Source organism: Peromyscus leucopus, chromosome 5 (genome assembly GCF_004664715.2).
Source record: "Peromyscus leucopus breed LL Stock chromosome 5, UCI_PerLeu_2.1, whole genome shotgun sequence".
NCBI classification, from domain to species: domain Eukaryota; kingdom Metazoa; phylum Chordata; class Mammalia; order Rodentia; family Cricetidae; genus Peromyscus; species Peromyscus leucopus.
In genome coordinates, this window is record NC_051067.1 from 77,623,239 (window position 1) to 77,646,689 (window position 23,451).

General features: G+C 48.3%; 1 protein-coding gene across 1 annotated transcript in view; it reads right to left on the minus strand.

Annotated features, from left to right (window-relative positions):
- Abcc12 (ATP binding cassette subfamily C member 12) overlaps nucleotides 1-23,451 on the minus strand; it is a 77,172-nt gene that overhangs the window by 25,386 nt on the left and 28,335 nt on the right. Inside the window, 13 exon segments of the mRNA XM_028893987.2 lie at nucleotides 196-299; nucleotides 1,208-1,297; nucleotides 2,977-3,045; nucleotides 3,141-3,216; nucleotides 3,333-3,467; nucleotides 6,732-6,935; nucleotides 8,386-8,458; nucleotides 10,804-10,928; nucleotides 13,230-13,301; nucleotides 18,081-18,142; nucleotides 18,145-18,355; nucleotides 20,185-20,292; nucleotides 22,251-22,399. Of these exon segments, the coding sequence (XP_028749820.1) occupies nucleotides 196-299; nucleotides 1,208-1,297; nucleotides 2,977-3,045; nucleotides 3,141-3,216; nucleotides 3,333-3,467; nucleotides 6,732-6,935; nucleotides 8,386-8,458; nucleotides 10,804-10,928; nucleotides 13,230-13,301; nucleotides 18,081-18,142; nucleotides 18,145-18,355; nucleotides 20,185-20,292; nucleotides 22,251-22,399 (1,478 nt within the window).

Consider the following 23,451-nt stretch of genomic DNA (forward strand, 5'->3'; position numbering starts at 1 on the left):
CCCTTTAAACCTGAAGTTGTACATAGAGACTTCCAAGTGCCTTGCTTCTTTTGAAAATGGAAAAAGATCTCAAGAATTTGAATTATATAGCCCAGGAACTGGCCTCGGTGTCACCAAAAGGGAACACACCCGGTGTCACTATTGAGCAGCCATCTGGTTCAAGTTGCAGACTCAGCACTGTCAAAGGAAACTCACCTGGGAGCCCCTGTCTAGCCAGAGTCCCAGCCACCAGGTGCTGAAGGCAGAGCTGCCCATCATCAGGAAGAAGAGACAGAGCACCAGGAAGGAGACCAGGTACCCTGCCAGAGGAGAAAGCGGTGCAGACATGAGACCAGCGGCAGATTCGCCTGCCCTGAGCCTCACCCTTAGAATTTGGGAAAGCCAAAGCCTACAGAGAAAAAAAAATCCCTATCTGGAGGGTCCATGTGCTAGGTTGATTCAAGATGTCGTGATGTTGGGCCCCTACATGCCAATAAGGATATCTGTTCCATTTGGTTAGAAATATAACCAAACTGTCAACCTGTTAGAAAAACCTTGTCTGCTTAAGATGGGCTCTTGTTATACAGCCCAAGATAACCTCAAACAATTTCACTGAGGCCACCTTGAAAATTGTGATCCTCCTGCCTCAGCTTCCCCTGGGGCTGGGATTACCGGTATGTAATGCCCATTCAATGTTCCATTTAATAGAAACAAGTCAGTCTTCATTAAGAGCAAGTGAAGAGTCCAGTTCGGTGGGACAAGTCTGTTTGGGTAGATCATAAGTTTAGGCCAGCCTGGGCTACACATGGACTCTGTCTCTAAACAAATATCCAAATCCCTCATCTTTTTGGAAGAGACTTGCTCATTCAGATAGTCTCTTGCATGATGAGCTGATTGCAACTGTGCTCAGCCATCAGTGTGTGTGTGTGTGTGTGTGTGTGTGTGTGTGTGTGTGTATGAACCATCGACGGCTTCTGGCTGCTGCCCATTCAGCTCCAATAAAACAGAACCTGGCAGCTTTAATGGAGATAAAAAATGACTCCATTTAAAGGGCTGTATTATCAGACTTCAGGTTTTAGGGGGGAAATAAAAGCACTGATAAGCAAGTGCTAGAATAAGCATAAAAAGAGTAATTGGTGAAGGAATCATAAAAACATGAACCCAACAGTTTAAAAACAGATTTTTAAAATGCAAATTAAATCAAGAAACCTGATGTTTTATGCCAAACCTCCAGAAGCCTTAATATACGTGTGATATGTTTTCCAGGTCACGATTCCCTCTCGAGGAGACTCAATCTGGACAAGCTGGTGCGCAGGAGCTGTGACAACAGACACAAGACCATGAGCCGCATGGCCAGAGTGGGCACACAGTGAGGTAGCATGTCCCCTTTGCACCCTCCCCTCCACAGCTGAGGGCGCTTGTCCTATTGTCTACATGCATCACATTTCTAATACGCCTTTGCTCATTTTATAATGTTTGATCCTCTTTACAGCTCCGCGAGGCACATGACTTGGAGTCTTTCAAGGACTCTACGGTGTTCACTACGTGCTTAGCCTAGGAGTCCAGCGTTGTGCTGGCTCCCAGACCTGAACCTCAAGCAGCCAATGAGTGTACAATTAGTCCTTATCCATTGAGAGTGGCCAAGCTCAACTGGGCTGTGTGCACTGCTGTAACAGGACAGACAGATGGGGTGAGGGGACTTTATACATGGTCTCTTTTCTACTTCATAGGTGCCTGATGGACAAAGCCCCATCATACTCTGCCTCCCTGTCCCAAAACAGTCTGAGACAGAGTTTGTGCCCTAGAAACAAGGCATTGATACTAACAGTCTAAGGAAAAGAGGTAGCCTCAAGAGCTGGCCCTGGCCAGTCTCTTTTCTACTTCCTCTCCCCCGGGATTTTCTCATAACCTCACCCTCAAACTCTCACCCTTTCCCATTACCCCAGGAAGAAAACTTCTGCACATTCCCAAAGGCTCAGCGCAAAGACTGCCTCCTCTGTGGAGCCTCCCATAGCCTCTCTGTTATTCCCATGTCAACTCCCCATTACCTTTACCCCAGTTTGCCACAGCTGCTCATTTGCCTGTGACCTCTACCAAGCTATACAACAAGAACTGTGAACACAGCCTTCTTCTCTTCCAGGCCATTTCAGGACTTGGTACTCAGTTCAATGTCCAGAACCTATTTGTTGAATGGATGTGTAACCTGACCCAGCCTTGATTCCCTCCACACTACCTTTGCTCAAGGCTCCCTGTGGAAAGTGGGGGCTCTCGGGCTTTCTCTGGCCTCTAGATCATTTCCATGTGCTGCTTTGACCTCTGGGGAAGGAAGAGGTGGAAGTGACGCACGGAAATAGTCTAGGCCTGACTTCTGAAGGTCATTTACCTTCCAAGTACTTTGCTAATTGCTTCATGAACAGTTTCTCACTTAAATTTTGCAAGACTCTCCAAAGTCGATTCTACTCTTTCCCTGCTTTGTAGACTAAGAAACTAAGGTTTTGAGAATGTCCAGTTTCATGACTTGAACAAGGATGGCACCAACAGACCTGCTGTCATGGAAGGGGAAAGCTCAACTCTACACAAAGAACAGCAACAAGAGTGCCTGTCTTCCCAGGCGAGAGCACACCAATTAGTTATCCAAAGGGCCAGCTCTGAAAACATGTACATACAAGTAACATTATATGGATTGAACAGATTGTATTTTATATTTATATTATATATAAAATAAATGCTGCCGTCATTTAGGGTAGGCTTTCCTTGTAGGCAACTGTCTCTGGGAGTGTCCTCAGAAAGAACCCAGGAATGGCCTTTACTAGTCTTCAAGAGGCTTCACAATCTAATCAAGCCAACGGTGCTGATTTCCCAGCACACAAGCTCACACTACAAGATACCACAGCTGGAGCTTCTCAGAGCAAAAGCCATTGTGTTCCCCTTCTCTCCCAACAGCGATGCCCAGCATGCACTCCAGGGTACACAACTGTGGGAAAGGACGCTAAATACCTTTTGTATCTACAAATTCTTCCATTTCAGGTTCTTTTCCTTCATCTTTCTCATCACCTGAAGCCAAGACTAGGATGAGAAATTGCATAATAAATAAATGAAAAGGTCTGTAGCCACTCAGGATCCAGGGGCAGTGAGGGAGGGGGACTGGCATCTGACTGTACCCGCGTCCTCGTCTCTCTGAGCTGGGCTCTCCTTCAGGGTCTCCACCATGGCTGCATTGTAAATGTGCTCCGGATCCTGGAGAGAAAAAGAAATTACTTCTGCAAGTGCAGTGACAGACTTCTCCCAGGCCGGAAGTCATGAGGCAAGGCTCCTACATCCCACTCAGCACGGGTAGTCAGGCACACAGTTACCTTGAATTGCAATCCCCGGAGGTTGTGAATCAGCTTTGCATAGCGCCCCCTCTCTTCCATCAACTCCTTGTGGGTGCCCTTTTCACAAATCTCTCCATCTTCCAACAAAATGACCTCATCACAAGACTCCAGGAACTGCGGGGACAGCACAGGGACCCACAACGACACAGTCTCACTAGGAGCCGAAGGACTGCATGCCAAACACCCAGGCAGCTCTCTTGGGTGCAGTGAGTTACTGGGGTTCTCAATCCTGGCACTACTGGCATTAGAGGGCAAATAGTTCCTTGTCTTTGGGGGCTCACCTGTGCACTGCAGGCTATTTCACAGTCTCCCTGACCTCTACCCACCAGCAGAATGCCTTTCCCTAGCTGTGACAGGCAAAAATGTCCACAAGCAATGCCGAATGCCCAGGGGCCCCCAGTGGAGAACCACTGAGCTGGTCCCCAGACTCTGGAGTACAAAAGCTGGACTCCAGCTGCCACAGTGAAGCAACTGAACCTTCCTTTGCTTCTTTTCTCTGAATAAGCAACCCTACTAAGAAATCTGACCATTATAGAGGCCATGGTTTGGTAAAGATAAGAAACATGATCTCAGCCTTGCCACGAGCCCCACCTCACAGAAGCCAGGGGCCAGAAACCAGGTCACAGGCCACACCCCCACCAGCTTTAACATTACAATAACTATATGAACAATATTACGCACCCCATTTTACCCAAAGCACTTCTGCTTTTCTGATTTTGAGACCCTTCATGTCCATGTCAGTCCTGTGATTAAAGAATTCTGCTAAGAGGGACTCTCTTTTATTTTGGAAGAAGAAAGAGCTCTTCCCAATTGGATCCACCCATCAAAGGGCAGAAAGCCCCTTCCTAGAGGCAGGCAAGCTGCTGTAAGACTGGGAACACTTCCACCTAAAGAAGCCAGAGCCAGAGTCCCGTTTTGAACTTGCACTCCATTCAAGGCCAAATCCCACCCGGCTGCACTTGAGTTGAATCCTGGAAGCAGGGGCTGCCATTGATGGTTGGACACCTCATGGGTTAGGTAGTACCCAAATGCTTCAACCAGAGCAGATCTAGCAGCTCGGATAGTTCTCGTCTCTATGTGTCCCCTATCCAAGACTTGTCCCCTTCCCAGGCAGCCCAAGCAGGCCCCTGGCTCTTAGTGCCCCATGGAGACACCTTCTGACAGAATCTTTCCCCAAGAGACAAACTTGCACTTCATACACCATCCTCTAACGTTTCACAACCTGATCTCACATCTTATCAATATCTCGAGCTCCTGCAGCCCCCAGCTCAAGAAAAGAAGCAGCTTGGTTAAGTCATTGATTTTCCAGATAAGAAAAGGAAGCACTTAGGACCTGTGACAATCTACAGGTTTTTCTGCCTATATGTGGTCCATAGCCCAGACTTGGAAAAGCCCAGCAAAGGTCCCTCCTGCCAGTAAGCCCTCAGTTCACTCTAGTGATGCCAGGTAGCTTTGCATAGCCACGTTCAGCAAACGCTTAGGAAGCTGAGCCCCGAGTATTACCAGCGGCTGACGGCTGGCCTTGCTTTGTTTGCTCACACAAACAAATGAGTGACTGTCCTGACCAGCTACTCCAAAGCATCTGAGGTCAAAGCAGCTAAGAAATGTTCTGGAAGGCCCCAGGGCTGCAGTTTGAGGCTTCCTCCCCTCCCCCACAAAGAATGGGATGGAGAGCACAGAGATTATGGTGCCACCTGGTGGCCTCTGTGTTCTCCAACAAGCAAAAAAGGGAGCTAAAATGACCTTGGCAAGGTATGCTGCTGGAGAATCTGGCAAAATACTAGCTTGCCTAAGGCCATACCACTGACTAGTGTGTGTCAAAGATGGCTATTATTTACCCTCCATGAGGGCTCGTGGAGGGACAGCTCCATCTCACACCTGTCAAGACAAAAACCTCATCCTCCGGGACCCAGGGCTTCCCAAGGCAGGCTGTTGCCAGAGACAATATTCACAAGCCAGAACTATGGTAGTCACACTTACGACTCTGGCTAGGCCAGAAATCATTTCTAGACTGAACCCAGGCAGCCTTCTCCTCTGCCTTGGTCCTGGCCTGCAGAGGACCCAGGAGTTCTTGTCCAACTAGCCCGACTCAATGTTTACTAGAGTGGTAGCACACCTGCTGATGAAATCAGGACACCCACATGTGCAAAATTTGAATATGTCATGTATTTTTGCATCTTGCAGCACTTAAAGCTCATTCTGGGGAGGTTCCGGGGCAGCTGGGTTTCCTGGGTCCTCGAGAAGCCCTCTCTCTTTGGGATGGTCTGCCTGGCCTCAGCCAGAAGGTCCCAACGTACTGACTGCAGGGTCCTCTAGCTATGGCAACCTTACTTGCTTCTTCTTCTTCTTTTTTTTTTTTTTTTTTATTATGTATCTGCTTTGTCTGCATGTTCCTGCATCCAGAAGAAAGGATTCATACAATGAGCAATGTGGGAACTGAACTCAGGACCTCTGAGCTCATGTCTAACCATGACATCTCTCCCCCTACTTGCTTCTTAACCCTCACACCTTCACCAGCTCAACCTTCCCTTCACCGAGAAGCAATGAGCCCCGCCTCCTGCTCCCAGACCAGGCCTGCTGGACAAGAAGACAGGGCTTCTGCACCTAGGCCCCCGTGCGCCACCTCCCAGTGCCTGCGGGATGCGTCCTACACTGGGGCACTCGCACACGAGCATGCACACTCACGTGCACATTTGTACACACAGCATATCTCTGGGACTTGCCATAGAGAGAGGAGAGAGAGAGCATGAGAGAAGAACCCTGGCTTACCTGATGGGAGTCCTCGATTCCCATCAAGTATTCAGACCTGTACGTGGGTCAGAGCCAACAAGGCCTCTGACCATGCAGGCAAATTCTCCATTTTCCCCTGGCATCTGTCCCCATCATTGGGCCCCTAGTCCTGGTTTCCAGAGCTTGGGCCCCTCATCACAGGAGCCCACACCTTTCTGGGTGAGGAAAGAAAGCAGAGCTTCTATGATGCCCTGACAAAGAGCCTTTGACCTCAGACCCGTTCAGGCCCCATTGGAGAAAGGGTGGGCCCTGAATTGTCTCCACCTGGCTCCTCATTTCCTTGGCACCAATGGCCCAGCTCTCAGAGCCAACTGATCCTGGAGAATCTACTCTGTGGTGGAGGAAAGGTCCTGTCCCCACTGACTCCAAAGACTGGGCCAACAGAGGTCATACACAGAGAAAAGCAGGCAGGGATGGCTGGAAACTCAGGCGGCTGCAGGACTCACCAGCATCTCCTCCATTTCCTGCCCTCTCCAGGCAAGGCTAGTTTCAGGTGGGAAAGGCATGTTCAGGCAGATTAGGAGTCTCTGTGAACATCAAGCGCTGCACTCATCCCAAGACCTCATGAACCCTCCATGTCCCTGTCACCTGCAACTGGTGGGTAACCAGGACAACAGTCTTTCCCTTGAGTGCCTTCTTAATGCACTCCTCAAAGACATGCTTCCCCACATGGGCATCCACAGCTGAGAGTGGGTCGTCCAGCAGGTAGAGTTGACGGTTGGCATACACAGCACGGGCCAGGCTGATCCTCTGCCTCTGTCCCCCAGAGAGATTGACACCCCGCTCTCCAATCTGTAGACAGGGATAATGGCACAGTCCATCATTAAGTCCACCTGCCACCCTATACTTCTTGTATACTAGGAGCTTCCAAAAGTTCCCAGGGACTCAGGGAGAAGACATACTGGCTGATTATCTCGGCACTCAAGCGTCTCCACCCCCTCACACTAGACAGTGCTGATGGGAAGAACTCCCATTCCCTCACTCACTGAATCACAGTGCCAACTGGACACCGCTCTTTCTGACTCTGAGAATGAGGTGTCTACTGCATGACTCCTGCTTCCCGGTGCACAGTCCACTGTACATTGACTGACAGCACACAGGAGATTTTTTTAAAGCAGGGAACTCTAGAAGAATGGATAGGGAAGGAGGGAAAGTACCTGGAGATGGACCAGGGACCTCTCTGTTCATTTCCTTGTATGCTACTGTGTGTGCTCTGAAGATAAGACACGTGCTGTCTGCTCTAAGGCCCAGCCCCTGATCTGAGGCATGGGTTAGATGCTCAGTAGACATTTCTTGCTATGATTTTTTTTTTTCTGGTAATTCCATCCTCCTGCACCCAGAGTGAATCCCACTGTACTCAGATGCCCAGCTACTGTGCTAGCTGCTGGGTGCTGGGTGCTGAGTAAGAAAAGTGGCCTGTGAATCAGGAGCTCACATTTCAGAAGGGGGCACTAGACACACAAGAACAGCAGTTGACACATTCCCAAGTGCTAACCAAGAAGCATGCATTGCCGCACTTGGTAGCAAACTGGTGCCACCTGTGGGGCTTCAGAGTCTTCCTCAGTGGAGCTAGGCTAGATCCTGAAAGGCTGGGAGGTGGCTGGACACCTTAGCTGGCTGCCAGGGGTGCAGAAACACAGCTTGGGAAGGGAAGCCAGAGTCACATGAGCATTGGGAAAGGCCAGTCACTCCTGACAGGCAGAGTGGGAGACTAGAAGAGCAGGTTCTCTGAGCGGGCACTGTGGGAAAGCTTGTCCTAGAGGCATGATGTCCTGCGGGGAGAGAGGAGGGTGGCACAATGGCTCTTAGTCGCCTGAGTCAGCAGGCTCAAACCTAAGGCCAAGCCATCACTTTGGACCAGCAGCCTAGGGGCAAGGTGTGAAGGGGACTCAGCATTCCTGGGCTGCATACAGCCAGGGAGCAAGAAGGAGCCCTGAGACTGCCATGTATGGGGAGCACTCTGGACCACTGATTGGAGGAAGAGCTGGACCTTGAGTTTAGGAAGCAGTTGTTCAGGAGCCCTTCCTGAGATGATGGGAAGGGTGGAAGTGGGCTGTGAAAGCAACCGTGGTGAGTCAAATGCAAGCAGGCTCAGGCCCACCTCCACTTGGGGGACCCCAAAGAAGAATTCTTGATAGGCAGAAACTGAACTTGGCCAGTATTTCCTTGGGACTTTCTGCCTCTGGGACATGTAGATATAGAGCCAGGGTCAACTGGGCAAATGGGACTCGGTTCTGCTCACCTCAGTCAGGTCTCCATAAGGAAGGCTGTTCAAGTCCTTCTGGAGACCACAGACATGAACTGTGTGCTGATACCTGTGGGTACAGAGATCAGAATGGTAAGACTAGCATCCAGCACTGCTGCTGCCTGGGCTGCTCCTGAAGGGACCACTGTTGTCGAGGGGACAAGGCAAGGATCTTGCTGCTGCTATACTCAAGGCTCTCAGGCAAGTTGCCTTATCCCAAGGGCAGTGTCTCCTCAACCCCTGGGGTCTCTCCTTCACTCAGGGATGATCCCTCCCTTTACGGGGTTCCTGTTGTGCAGGGAAAATGCTGCCACTGTCTACGAAATCCTAGGGATGCCAAACTGCTATCATTGCTCTTTGAGTCAGAGAAGGGAAACGAGATGTGGGCTGGAGTTGTCGATGATGGCATCTAGGGGCTGAATCAAGGCCATGAATGGAAGAGGGGGTGTATGTGGTAGAGCATCACAGAGTTTACTCCATTACAAATGTCAGCCCTGACACCCCTGATGAACTCCTCCTGCTCCATAAAGCTACTCTGTCCACCATCAGGCCTACCATATTGGAGAAAATCAGGCACAGAAGATGTCACTTCACGGAAAAGAGGAAAAGTGGAAATGGACCCTGGCTCTGGGGCTTCCAGGGCTTCCGGGGCTGTTGTGTTCCTCAGTGACATCCATTCTCCAGCCTTGGAGTTCAGACTTAGGAGTTAGCGAGCTCTGCACAGCCTAGCTGCTGGGCAAATACCTCATCTTCCTGGGCACAGTCCCACTCAGGCCCCAGTAGAATATGCCACCCCTTGGGGCTTCTAGTGGTGTGTGAGTCCTACGGTAGGGGAGAAGCTGACAGTCCACTACTTCCTCTTTCTCTGGATCTCAACTCCAGGCATACCCACGGTGAACAGAACTGTTCCCAAGGCACCACAGTGACCCATAGCCTCAGAATCTGGCCACTTCTGTGAATGCCTGGCATTCCTAGTGACATTCTCATTTGTGAGCCGTCCAAGCAGCTGCTGGACCCCACACTGAGCTGGAAACTTATGTCCCACTGGCAAGCTGCAAACATCTACTAAGGGTGGTGGGTAACTACATTATTAACTGATGACCACCTTTGCTACATATCCCCACCGCCACAAACAGAGTGTGCCTTCCTTGCCTTGGTGGACTGAAACTTTCTGGAACCATGAGCCAAAATAGGTCTTTCCTCCATTCAGTTGCTTCTGTGAGGCCATCTGTCACACAATGCTAAAGTAACTCATACAAGCATCTGAGGAGCAATAGCTATTCTCATGGTGCTCTGCACACGGCAGGCATTTGGTTAATATTTGCTGTCTTCACCTCCTTATGGATAAATTAAGTAATTGTCCTTCCAGCCTGCTTCTGTGGAAAGAAAAGGCATTCCAGGGAGGGATGACATAGGCATTGGCATATGCAGAGGGATGTGTGGCCACAAGACACTGAGTAGAACTGTTTGGCTCATGCCGTGGACTCCCACCAATGATCAGAACTTCCTGTCATATGTGAGCCTTCTGTTGAGGACATCACAACCAGGGGAACAGGAGAAAGCTACCAGCTTCCTGTTGGAAATACACTTGCTGACCAGTGCCAGCCCGTAGGGTATGGAGTTTGTGAGCTCAGATAATAAGAGAAGGCCAGGCCATGACTGGATTCCTAAGCCCAACTCTTCCTACTTCAGTTCTGTGGCATTTGAGGATGTTTTTGAGTGACCCTCAAGCGATGCTGGCACCTAGGGCACAGGTCTAAAGCTCAAGCTTCGTGGGCTCACCTCTCTGGACTTCAGCTTTCCCATCAGTGAAAGGATATATAATACCTGTGTCTCCCTAGAGAAGTTGTAATGGGCTCATCTAAGGCAAGTAAACCTAAGAAGACATTACTCCTCAGAGCTTAAAGATAACGACCCAACACATATCAAAGATTTATAACCAGAAGTTTGATTTTATTTCATTAGACCATTTGAGGACACTAACAACAATATGCCTTGATAGTGCCCATGTGAATTAATCATGTCAGGACTGACTAATTGCATGCCTTCTGCTCATGATCCCAAGCAAAGTTTTAGTTACTCAGCCTAAATCAAAATCGCAAGACTCATTTTTCTCCAGTCAGACAACATAAGTCCTGCTCGGAGGACCTCAGAGCATCTGGTACTCTGCCCTGGGACTGAGGTGACAACTAGTCCTCTTCTTGGAGTGTCATGTGGTCCCAAGTCTGCAGAACAGCATGCTTCTCCTGAACTCCTGGGTCAGAAAAAGAAAACCCAGCTCCTGGGCGGATCCCATGAATGTTTCCTCAGAACTCACTAAAGATACCCACTTTGTGACCATTCCTAGTGGCCTCAGCATCTGAAGCAGGGTGGGCCCACTACCACAGTGCCAGACACGTCCCAAGTTAATAATACCTTTGGTGATTGTACTTCTCTCCAAACAGTATGTTCTCCCTCACATTTCCGTGAAAGATCCACGCTTGCTGAGAAACATAAGCCAAAGGTCCATTGACAGCCACGACCCCTTTCTGCAACTGCATCTAGAGCAACAGTAACCAGAGAGCCCTTAGAAGGCATATTCCCAAATGCCATTCTCTCATTGCATGAGCATCAGTCACATGGATATAAGGGGGTTGACAGATGTCTCATCCACATCCTGTAAGTCCAACCGTGCAGTCCAGGGTCTCTAGGTGAGACACTTGCAAGGCTAGGCAGGAAATTTAGGGAAGAAGAAATAATGAGTCCTTCTGCCAGGTGGGGGATACAGGCTACACTTACCTCAACCCTGGGCCAACTACAGCGAGATGCCTTAATGATGAGTAACAAGAGTGCCCCCCTTTCGCCAGGTGTGCTGAGTGGATCCAACTCTCCCTAGCCAGGTTCCAGGGAGCAGAGCATAGACTCTACTCCTGGGGTGGAGGCTCTGGTATGCCCCACTTCAAAGAAGTTGCACAGCTGTAACCGTGCAAGAATTCAGGCCTTAAGGGGCCAAAACTCTTCTTCTTCCTCTTCTTCTTTTTTTTCCAAAAAGGGTGGGAAACCCAGTTTCATGTGGAACTTTGGGACCTTGGTAACACTGAGCAATCCAATTAATAAACATGTAAGACCCAGTTTGTGGTACTGAGTATGTATAGGCATTTAAGCTGACCCTGCAAAATGTGCTTCTGGTAGATAATGGTAGACAGTAGAGGTGATAAATAGCCAACCCTATCCATCCATAGAGGAGATTTGTAGGGAAAGCATGACACTTGGGGCTGATGGTGGTGGTGGTGGTGGTGGCAGCGTGGCTGAGCAGGGAAAGTGTCACATGATGCAGTGCTATTTTGAAAACCTTGGGACTGGTTGAAGGGGCCTGGAGTTAGCCTTGAAAAAGAGATGATATTATTAGCAAGAGTAGTTCTAGAAATAGTAGGTGCCTTCCAGGCGCTGTGCTGAGCCAGCTGACACTGTGATTGGTCTTGAGGACTCAGCTCTGGCTGGCATGTACACTCCCTTTGCTAACCCACGCCACAGCTCTCCTTGGCCATTTTGTAGATGACAGAGAGGTCAGTGTCTTTGGGAAATGGTGAGCATACAAGGAAGACAAACTCTGCCTTTCCCCTGGTCATGGGAAAGCCCCTGATTCCCTCACCAGTGCACAGAAGATGGGCTCTATTTTCTCTCTGAGATGCTCCCGAGGGATAAATCAGGGGGTAGATGTTAAAAGGAGGCAAGTTTCCTTCCAATAGATATCAACACACTACAAAAAGGAACTAGCTGTGAACGAATAGACTTCCCAATGCAGGAAGTCTGAGCATAGCCTGGGTCATCTCCTACATTGTTGGAAGAAGAGCTGTGCTCATAGGTGGAGCGTGGGGCTGACTCCCAGTACGCCACTGACTCTAGGGTCCTCACAGAAGCACACACATATAGGGGCCAGAGCCTACCAGACCCTGGCCCTCCTCATCTCCAGGAAGGGTAGTCATAGTCACTCTCCCTACAGAGAGTCAAGGGAGGCAGAAGAAGTCTTTCACATTGGCACTTATAAGACTCAGTCCCCATTCTGTTGGGGCCCTACTGAGCCTCATTTCTTTTTCCCTTCAGAGGTTCTCCAAATTCTTTCAACAATAGGAGGCAACCTCAGCTCAATCAGTCTTCCTTTTAGGAACAACAGTAGGCAGAAAGAAGAGTTAATTCCCCAACCTCCTCAAAACATGTCTTATTCATTTAGGGTGAAGCTTGTAATACACGGCAACATGAAGGCCACCTGTGACTACAGTTTGTCGCCTTTACCACCTACTTAGGGCCTCACAGCTAGAAGGGGCAGAAGCAGGTCGAGATCTATGAACCCCTCTTCCTATACAAAGTGTTCGGAGCAGTTGGGGTCACATTGCTGCCTCTGTGCATTCATTCGCTCGCCCTTCCTCGAAGCTCCCAGGCAGGACTTGGGGTTTGGGAAACCATCAAAAATTCATCAAAAGTTGCCATGAGTCCCTCCAGTTCCTTCATTCTCCACCAGGCTGCTTTTCTGGATTTTATAAAGCAGGACAGCCATGGGAGACGCCACAGATTTAATGATCCATCACTTATTTGGACCAACACAGAGCTGAAGGCAAAGAAGCAATCAGTGTTTAACTCCTGTCCTCGGGAGGTAAACCCAAAGATGTGGGAAAATCTTGTCTAGCCAGGCATGGAGCTGCCAAATGCATCAACCCAAGGGAATCATCAACAACATTCGCATCAACCGTGCGCGGCCAAACCTGACCACTGGCCTCCAGGCTGCTTAAGTCCCTCAGTCTGCAGCAAGGAAACCCTGCCCCCCTCCTGTCATGTGGTCTTTCCAGCTCTCCCCACACACTTACCTGTCCTAGGAGAGCTGAGATAAGGGAACTCTTCCCACTTCCAACATTCCCGCATATTCCCAAAACCTTCCCCTGTCAGAGAAAAGAGATAAGACAGTTACTCCCCCTACATTGTCAGGGGGGTTTGAGCTCTATGCTGACCAGGACAGGCAGGACAGGAGGCTACTGTCACCTCTACAAGGTGGCAGCTGCAGCCTCAGCCCCCAAGTCTATGCACAGCTTGGAAGGATGCAGAGATGTGAGTTTTAATTAAGAGCCCTCCCTCATGCAGCAAGCAGAGTACCCAGAGGGCTTCTGGAAATCCTGTTCACACATTGATGTAAAACAGCCTTGTGCCAGTTTAGAAGACACAGGCTCTGGATATGAGGGTTGTCCTGTGCCCAGAGACCGAGGAAATGAGTCTAATGACAGGTAAAGGGGGATATGGCTCAGGAGGACATGGGATGTCTTTGAAATATAGAGAGTGATTTCAGAAGTCATTTTTTAAAGAAATCTTTTATCATAACAACTCAATTTAGAACTCCAAGTTTTTTCACTATATCCACAGAATGACTTTGCAGCTGTATAAGTGTCAACTCAGTCATCAAATTGTCGCTGAGTACCTGTGATGCACCAGGCATTGTTCTGAGCACCAGCAGTCACCCTGACTCCAGGGTCACGAGGGAGGGACATTTGAGATCCCAGGGAAACCCTAGCCACCCAGAAGATGAACATAACAGGTGAGTCCGTGTTGACCCACACAGAGATTGTATTTTAGCTGGAGATAGACAGAAGGACAACTGAAATGTGGAGATTGTCAAACACGTATCATAGACAGGGCAAAGAGTGGGTGGAGATGGAGGTACAGGGGCAATTAACTAGACAGCTGATGATTCACTTGTGCTGGCCCAGAAACACGTGCTGCGTGAGAATCAGAGTGAGAGCACCTTGTTTGGGAGGTTCAGGTAGCACCAGAGAGAAAGGGGTGACTCAGGTAAAGAACGACACCCATAAACCACATTCTGTTAAGTTAGCCCATCCAGAAGACAAATGAAGCCCCGAGCTGGAGGGAAACTCAAGCAACTCTGGGAAAGTGAGCATAGTTTGTGTGATATTCCAGCACCCCTTCACCACCTGTCAGTCTCGGACTCTGTGCATGGAAGGTGGACAAGTACACTCAGAGGTCCCAGGCACATGGGCCAGGACAGCACTTGTCACAAGTGACATTGAGTGATGCCTGAAAGAGGTAAGGCATGGGTCACATAGGCCTCTGGGGTTACTCCAGAGAGAGAGAGGCAGATAGCCTGTCTGCTTCTATGTTTAAACAGAGGTGGCATGGGGAACAATCTAGAACATTTGCAAATAGACCTGTTGCAACCCTTTAGAACAGAGATGCATTCAGTATGAAGCCGAATATGACTCCTTTCCCACCCCAGGCTAGATTAGATATGCTCCCACCTTCTGCCAAACCTAGCATGAGGCTTGCTGCCTGTCATCAATAACTTCTTTGACTCATCTTTAAGGAATGTCACACACCATGCTAGGTACTGGGTATAAACCACAACCAGGACAGATGGAGTCACTGCCCAGGGAAGCCGCAGTATCAAAGCTGCAAGTATGTGAGGCTGACCCCTTCAGTCACAGTAGCACTTCAAGAAGACGAGGCTACTATGGAGACTTGGTGAGGGCCAGTTTCAGAGAGGCTCCCTATAAGCCTCCACTGAGTCCTGGTCATTCTGTGGGACTGGGTAAGAACCTCCTAGGTCCATTATTTTCTTCAGAATGAATCCCAGGAGGCCAGCATCTTCTGGGAGTCTCATTATTTATTTCTCATTCCTCAAATGTTATTAAGAACCTTGCACCAGGCGTGGGCTTGAGGCTAAGGCTATGACTCTGAATAGCATACCCTGATCTCATCCTGGGGGATAGCAACTAATAGAATCATGGAGCTAAATTTGGAGAAACTCAGACAGCCTGAATTTAGAACTTCTAAGGGCAACACTTAAGTTAGCTGTGGTTGTTAAGGGGAAAAGAGCAGCGGTTGCTAATAGCAGTTGAAGCTCACCACGAGCTAAGCATTTTGTATGTAGTTTCTCTGTTCTCACAAACCACCTTGTGAAGTGAACAGGCAAAAAGAGAGGCTCTTTGGGAGCTGAGGCAATCTGCCCAAGGTGAAGTAGCTGTAAGTGGCTAGAGCCTGGAACTATCTCACAAAATGCTGCCCATGCCTTTGATGCGTATTGTGAAGACGTATTGCTGTGGTTGGTGTAATAAAAAGACTGGATGGCCAATAACTAGGCAATAAGTATAGGTGGGACTTCCAGGCAGACAGAGAACTCTGGGAAGACGAAGGTGGACTCATCAGTCAGACATGGAGGAATCAGCATGGGCAGTATGGAGAGATGAGGTAACGAGCCACACGACAGAACATAGACTAAAATAAATGGGTCAACTTAAGATAGAAGAACTACTGGGACAAGCTTAAGCTAAGGCCAAGCTTTCATAATCAATAATAAGTCTCCATGTGTTTTTTTTTTTTTTTTTTTTTTTTTTGTGAGCTGGAGGCCCAAAGATAACTATAGATGCACAAATCCAGATATTTCTGTATAGCAAAGATAGTGTGGAGCAAAGCAATTAGAGGACTGAAAAACAGCTCCCTTAGATGATACCAGTTTTCTGAGCTGTCGGAAGAAATGTGGGTGCTGCCCCCAGAGGCAGGGGGCAGCTACAAGAAAGCAGTGGTTTCACTGGAGCAAAACACAACTGAAACTTGAGCTGCATGGCACTGAGCCCGCCAAACATTAGATACCATTTCCAGGGAGTGTGTGGCAGATGGTTCTGTTAGCTGCAAGAGGGGCCAGTCTTTAGCTACCGAGCTTGTCCTTCTGCAGCGATTGCATAGGGAAAATCAATCAATGAGATGGGAGATTACATCACTAGGCACAAGATTAACGCTGAGCCTGCTGCTGCAGAATCAGCACCACCTTCAGAGCGCCATCATTATGTTCCCAGTGCAACAAGATGCAGATCCGAGGAGCAAGAGGAGGCCAGATGCTCCCTAAATCCATAGCTTTATCTAAGGGTTCTACAGTGCTCGCTCTTGAGGGAAGGAAGGACTATGGTGCCTGGCTGGCTTGGTGAGCTCAGCCCTACCCCCTCGCTAGGCTGGTTCAAACAAACAAACAAAAGCATTGCACTCTTGTTTTGTGCAAAAGCGGTATTTTGTAGTGGGTAAAAGAACAGGCTGGGGGAGGGAGAGGGGGAACAGAATACAGACTAGAGGCTGAGGCAGGAAGACGATGAGTTCCTGAATAGTCCAGACCTCATAGTGAGATCCTGTCTTAAAACAAACAGAAAAAGAGTACAGATTGAGTTGGGTGGTCTAAGTGTGCAGTCTCCTCCACATTGCTGGCCATGTGACCCCGCCCTTGTCATTTAGCTGCCTTGTGCCTCAGTCACAGAATGGAGTAGTGTTTGACGTAGCTAAAAACATTAACTGCGTGACAGGTGAATAGGTGGGTTATTGTTCTCTCTCAACAGTCTAATGTGAAATTACAAACAATTCTAAAGCCACTACTAACTAACGCTGGTCAGTTTGAGACTAGCCTCCTGAATTGGACTGTCCATTCAGAACTGTAACTGGCAAGGATCAAGGGTTGGGCACTTGCAAAGCACACAAGAGGCTTTGGATTCTAGCTCCAGAACCTTCAGAAAACAACATTGTACCTAGAACAGCAGATGTGGTGACCCACATCTATATTCCAGCACAGGGAGGCTGAGACAGGACGACGGCCAGTTTGAGACCGGCCTAAGTTCATAGTAAGACTCAATCTCAAAAACAAAATGAAACAAAAACACAGTGGTTCCAGGGAAAGCAATCAGCCCCAGTGAAAACCATCTCCTCTAAGTCGGAGGAGAATGCTGCCATGTCCATGCTCATTATAACGTTGGACAGGGAAGACAGAGGACCTGATTCGAGACATCCCACCACCTCCTCCAGCTCAAACTGAATTTTATGGGGCTTGAGAAAGCCATAGCTACATAATACAAGGAGGCAGGGTGTCGACCATGCCTTCAGAATTCACACCTGCTGCTGCAGCTTGGGTGCTGATCGCCCCTCACAGGGAGGGGCACTGGTTCATAGCACTGTTACCAGGTGGTGTTGACTTTTAGGAGCAGACACCCTAGAAGGAGTGTTCAGATCGTTGCAGTCATGCCCTCAAAAAGGACCATGGAACCCCCTTCTTTTTATTCTATGCCTCCTGGCACATGATGTACGTGATTTATTTCACTACCCACCCTAGAGGCCCACAGTCTGATCTTGAACTCTTGAACTGTAATCTCCAAAACTAAGTCAAAATTCTCTCTCTCTCTCTCTCTCTCTCTCTCTCTCTCTCTCTCTCTCTCTCTCTCTCTCTCTCTCTCTCTCTCACACACACACACACACACACACACACACACTCTATCTATCTCTCTCTCCTCTCTCTCTGCCTCCCTCCCTCCCCCTCTTCCCTCTCTCTCCCTCTTACCTCACCCCCAGTAAGTAAGCCAGAGTAGATGTGAAGTTTTTTCCTCAATCACCTTTCACCTTATCTGTTGATATGGAGTCTCTCCCTGACCCTGGTTTGGCTGCAGGGACCCACAAGCCTCAAGGATCCCCATGCCCCTGCCTCCCCAGTGCTGAATTGCAGGCATGCACAGCTGTACCTGCTTTTTATGTGGGTACTGGGGCTCTCAACTCAACTCCTTAGGTTTCCATGGCAAGCACTTCACCAAGGACCCATCTCCCCAGACTCCCAAACCTTAGCCCTTCTTAGATTCATTGCCTAAGATACTTCATTACCGTGATACAAAGCTGACTGGCACACCCACCTTTCTCACCACAAAGCTGATGTTGTGGAGAACTGACTTGGGGCTGCCACTTTGCCCCTCCAGGCCAGCACCCCCTGCGCTGATGGGCGTGGCTCACTGTATAGCTCCGACCTCTGTTGCTTGGAAATACGCCTTTTCTGGTCTTGTGCCTTCGGTGGGTCACTTCTGTTGATTTCTTGTTCCCATGTCAGGGTGGCATTTGCTAAAAGCAAGATAGTGTCTGGGTCTTCTGGTTGGGTGATGTAGGATGGGGGACTCTTAGCTATGAGAATTTTCTAAGATTAAAGAGACAACAGTAAATGGGCAGATGTCATCCATTTGCAAGAATCCTCCCATATGTCTTCTAATGACTTCAAATTATATTCTTGGCATTTCTACCTAGGACATGCAGGACTGACCAGAAGTTATTCCCCCGGGAGTGCTGAAACAGAAATAGTCCACTGACTCAAACTATCTGGGACAGGTGTCTTTTAACCCTGAGGCCTATGTGGGTCACCCACATTGGAGAATGCTGATCCAGCAACATTTCTTCCTCATCGGCAAGACAGCGAGCCTCTGTCCACAGGGGATGGGCTTCACTGTATGACATTGATACATGTGAAACCAAGGTCCATTTGTTTAGTGTCTTTGTCCTCTTCCACACTCATCCTAACAAAACATTTGCAAGGTACTAAACGGTACATGTCAGGCTATGGGGTAAAAAGCAGAAATGCACACAAAAATAAGGCATAGTTCCTGACCTTGAAAAAACTGTTTGTGAGGAGAAGGGGACATGAACAGATCAGTGCCGTGAAGTGTGACAAGAACACGACAATGTAATGGCCAGAGAAAGGACACGAGTCCCCTTCCTGGAAGTCCATGTGTTTGGCGTCCGAACTGAGTCTGTGCGGGCACCTGCCACATGGGCAAAGAAGAGGGAGAGAGAGAGCAGGAAATGTGAGTCGAGACCACGTGGCAGACAAGGGAGCTGCAGAGCATGGTCTGGGAGGTGGGCAGGACATGAAATAAGCCATCCGGGTTGCTGAATCACAGAGCTCAAGGCGGAAACAGGATGTGGAACAAAGGTGGAGAAACTGAGGCGCCAGTGATAAGAGCTCAAGTGCCGTGCTGGGAGAGCAGGGTTCACTGATTCCATGCAGGCAGTGCTGGGTGGCATGTGAGTAACTTAACAGCTCTCTGGGAACTGAGTGGAATCATGATTTTAGGAGGACAGCTTTGGAAAAGGAAGACTGTCACTACGTCACTGTGAGTTCAGAGGACAGGTGAGGAGACTTTAATGAAGGTGACGGGACACCTTTCCTTGCTTCCCAGTACAGTGATACACAGTGAATGAAGCACTGTTGATTCTTGTACCTGTAAGTGGCAATGGAATGTCTGCCAGTCCATCTCATAAGAGAGAGTGTCTCTCCTCATCGAGAGGACAGTGACTGGAGTCTCTACAGGGCTCTAGACTATTTGGAAGCAAGAAAATGGGTGCAGGAACCCGGAGTGCTCGAGATGAGTCCAGATTTCAATGACAACCGAACTGCCATCCTGTGGGCAAGAATTTCCTTCTCCCTTCTCTGTTTCTACCTCAAACCCATCAAATGCCATTCTTGCATCTTGCATCTTACCATGGACATAGCTTACTGAAGCACCTGGTCTTGTACCAGAACAACAGCTCTGAAGGATAAAGACTATCTCTTTCTTTTCTCTCTTCATTTCTTACATGCCTCAGATTCTTTGGTGGATAAATAGTGACTAAATGATGACCCTGAGGTGGTGCATGTCACCACACTCATCACAGGACAAACCAGGGACAGACTCAGTGTAAAGGCCATTCGCACTGCTGGAGCAAATTAGAATCCTGCCTTGAATGAGTTGTGGAGGTTAAGAACATTGCCTCTGTGACTAGACTCTGCCTCATTTTCCCTCCAGACCACACCTCCTTCGAAACCTTCACCAGTCACTCTCTCCTGTGCACACTAACTATTCCAGCTTCATGTCCACACACCTGCAGGCCTGACCCAGCCCTCCCGTAGACCTGAGCAGCATCTCCATTTCCAAGCATCACCCTCCCTCCAGAAATGAGATCTCTTCCCTACTCACCCAATGTTAGTTATACCTTCATTCTCTTTAGAGAGACACTGGCTTCGGCCACTGCTTTGACCGAGAAAGGCAAGATTGCAATTGAAAACTTCATTACATTAAACATGGCAATCACACTAAATGCCTGAAGAAGGAAAGAGAGGATTGAGAGTTTAGGACTGCAAGTCACTTTGGCTCCAAGCTGCTATATCCATGGGGGGTTATACTTACTAACATAAGAAACAGTGGCACAATTGGGATTCACAGAGGAAGGCTTTTTCATTTCATGGCTCAGAAACCATGAGTTGGCAATGTAGGGGCAGTGGCTTTGTAATCTATTTTGCTTTGGGAATTTTCACAGAAATAGTGGGAAATGTATACTCTTGTGTCTGTCAATCCAGAAGGGAGACTTATACTCTAACTGAATAACTTCATACATATCTGTCCACACCATGTCTTTATGCAAACCAAGACTGCTCATTCAAAGCCCTGCACAGTTCGACTAACTCACTTTCTGCTCTAGGTTAATCAGTGGCATCTGACCCTCTGGGGCCACAGCATCTTTCCCCAGAGCACATAGCTCTAACATCAATGACCGTAAGGGTTTTTCCTCTGAGCCCTATCCAGTATCTCTGGATACTGGAGAACCTCAGTGAAGCTTTCTCCTTTCTGCTGGCTCCCCAGGGTGCATGATTTCATCTCTCAAGTACCATCTTCTCATATGTCTGACTTCAACTGTCAGCCTCTTTCTACCCCATTTAAGAAATTAATAACACAACTTCCTCCAGCAAATCCCAAGTGACGTCTGCTGCCGAACAAGCCCTGTGGCCCCAGGTTTGAGCTAATTCTACATTGCTAAGGGGATAACAATGGATACCCCCATCACATCTTGTCCTAACTCTCTAAATCAAAAAAAACAAAAAAAAAAAAAAAAAAAAACACAACAAAGCCATGCACTCATTTGCTTCGTTCTACTAGCTGCTGATAGATCCAGACCGAAATACCCCCTCTCACACATCACTTATCATTCGATCCTAATCTTCTTCTATATATCATAATTCTTTATTTTCTCCATACTTACTATACTTATTCACACACACACACACACACACACACACACACACACACACACACACACACACACACACTTCTCTCTTCCTTCTGCTGACTTTCCTCCAGCTGTTTGTCCTGCAAATACTTGGTTTACTATCTTAGCTGGGCTTTTCTTCATTTAAATCTGAGAGTCATTTTCCCTCTAGCTCAACATTTCTTTATCTTTGACTACACTATTCCCTAATCAAAAGCTCACATGCTTTACATTCACCCCACTTGCCCTCAGAGGCTTCAGCCCACGCCCACCTGGCCTGATGAGAGCAGGTAGTGTAGAGCATGTAAGAGCCCTCCCCCCGCCCCATTCCATGACTCCCCGGGCTTTATGCAGGACAACTCAGCCCTTCTCCCAGCTACACTGACAGGAACGACCACCAGGCTGCTTACTGATAACAAAACCAAGGCCAGGTATGGCCAATGGTCTGTCGCAAGTCATCACCGGGGAGTAGGAGAGTCAAGATTTAAACAGGATAGACCCAGTTCTCAAGCTCAGAGGAACCCTAACTCCAACCTCAGCCCGAGTCCTTTGATTTCTCCTTACCAGAGAACAAGCTAATGGCCCCTGTGTGTAGCACATACCACAGGAGGAAAAACAGTCGAGTACTCACTAGGCTTCCTAGGTTGTTTTCCCCTCAAAGCTGTGTTCTACTGTTAACAGCCACCCCTGCTCTGCATGGACAGATAAGAATAGCAGGCAGGTTCTCCTGAGCACATTGTCAGCCCAAGCACCCATATACAAACTAGATCAGAGTCTGACATATAACTCAATGGTACAGTGCTTATCTATAATGCACAAGACCCTGGGCTCAAACCCTAGCACCAAAAACAAAGTTTACATTTAATTAATTAGTTCATTGAAGTATCCTGGCATCATTTGGTATATGGCAACTGAGAGTTCTAACACCATGCATGGTGAAGTTGGAAAGGGGCTTCTCACCTGGGGCTTGTCAAGGATAGGGTGCAAAAGTGACCTGATCTAAAGATAGCTCTTACCACAGGAGCAGTGAGCTTGCGGTTCAGGAAGATGTGGCAGGTGAAAGTTGATACAATGGCTATTGTAGACACAATGGGAGCCAGGGCTGAGTTTCCACTTTGGACATATCCAGCCCTTTCCAGTAAATGTTTTTCTCTCTTTCTTATATCTGCAAAAGAGAAGGCAATCGGGGATGATCTTATTTTGCATGCCACATCCTAACATTAAGAAATGTATTATTCACAGACTGGGGGGGGAAACTTAGCAGGTAAAAATGTTTGCCACACAAGTATAAGGACCAGAATTTGGATCCCCACAACCCACATAAAATCTGTGCAGTAAAAGCCACTGTCTGTAATCCTGGAACTCAGAAGACAGAGCAGGAACTCTCTGGGGCAAGCTGGTTAGCGAGACTAGCCAGAATAGCAAGTTCCAGGCTCAGTGAGAGGCCCTGCCTCAATGGATATAGTGAAGAGAGATCAAGGAAGATACCACCAAACAGCTTCAGGCCTCAACATACATGCACCCATACATGTAGAAGCATATATACATACTGCAAACCACACACAAACATACACACACACACACACACACACACACACACACACACACACACACAAAGCAAAAAGAAAGAAAGATCTGAATGAGAATGGCTCCTATAGGCTCATATGTTTGAATGCTTAGTCTCCAGTTAGTGGAACTGTTTGAGAAGGATTAGGAGGCGTGGCCTTGTTGGAGTAGATGTGGCCTTACTGGAGAAGGTATGTTACTGGGGGTGGACTTTGAGGTTTTAAAAACCCATGCCAGGCCCAGTCTTGTCCATCCCCTCCCTGCTGCCTGCAGATCAGGATGTAAACTCTCAGCTACTGCTCCAGCACCATACCTGCCTACCTACCACCATGCTCCCTGCCATGATCATCAGGGACTAACTAACCCTTTGAAACTGTAAGCAAGCTCCCAACTAAATCATCTCTCCTTAGTCATGATGTCTGTTGCCTTGGTCATGATGTCTGTTCACAGCAATAGAACAGTGAAAAGACATGAATTACTTCTGCCTGATTCTCCTCCAAATGAGGGTGAAATATAAAATATTGAAACCCCAGGATGTGAACCCAGCAGCGCTAGGCTCTCAGAACTCCTGCAAGCTGAAGGTTTCCAAGGTCCCTCCCAGCCCTGACACTCCATAGATTGAGTCCTAAGCCAGATACCTACAGGGGTCAG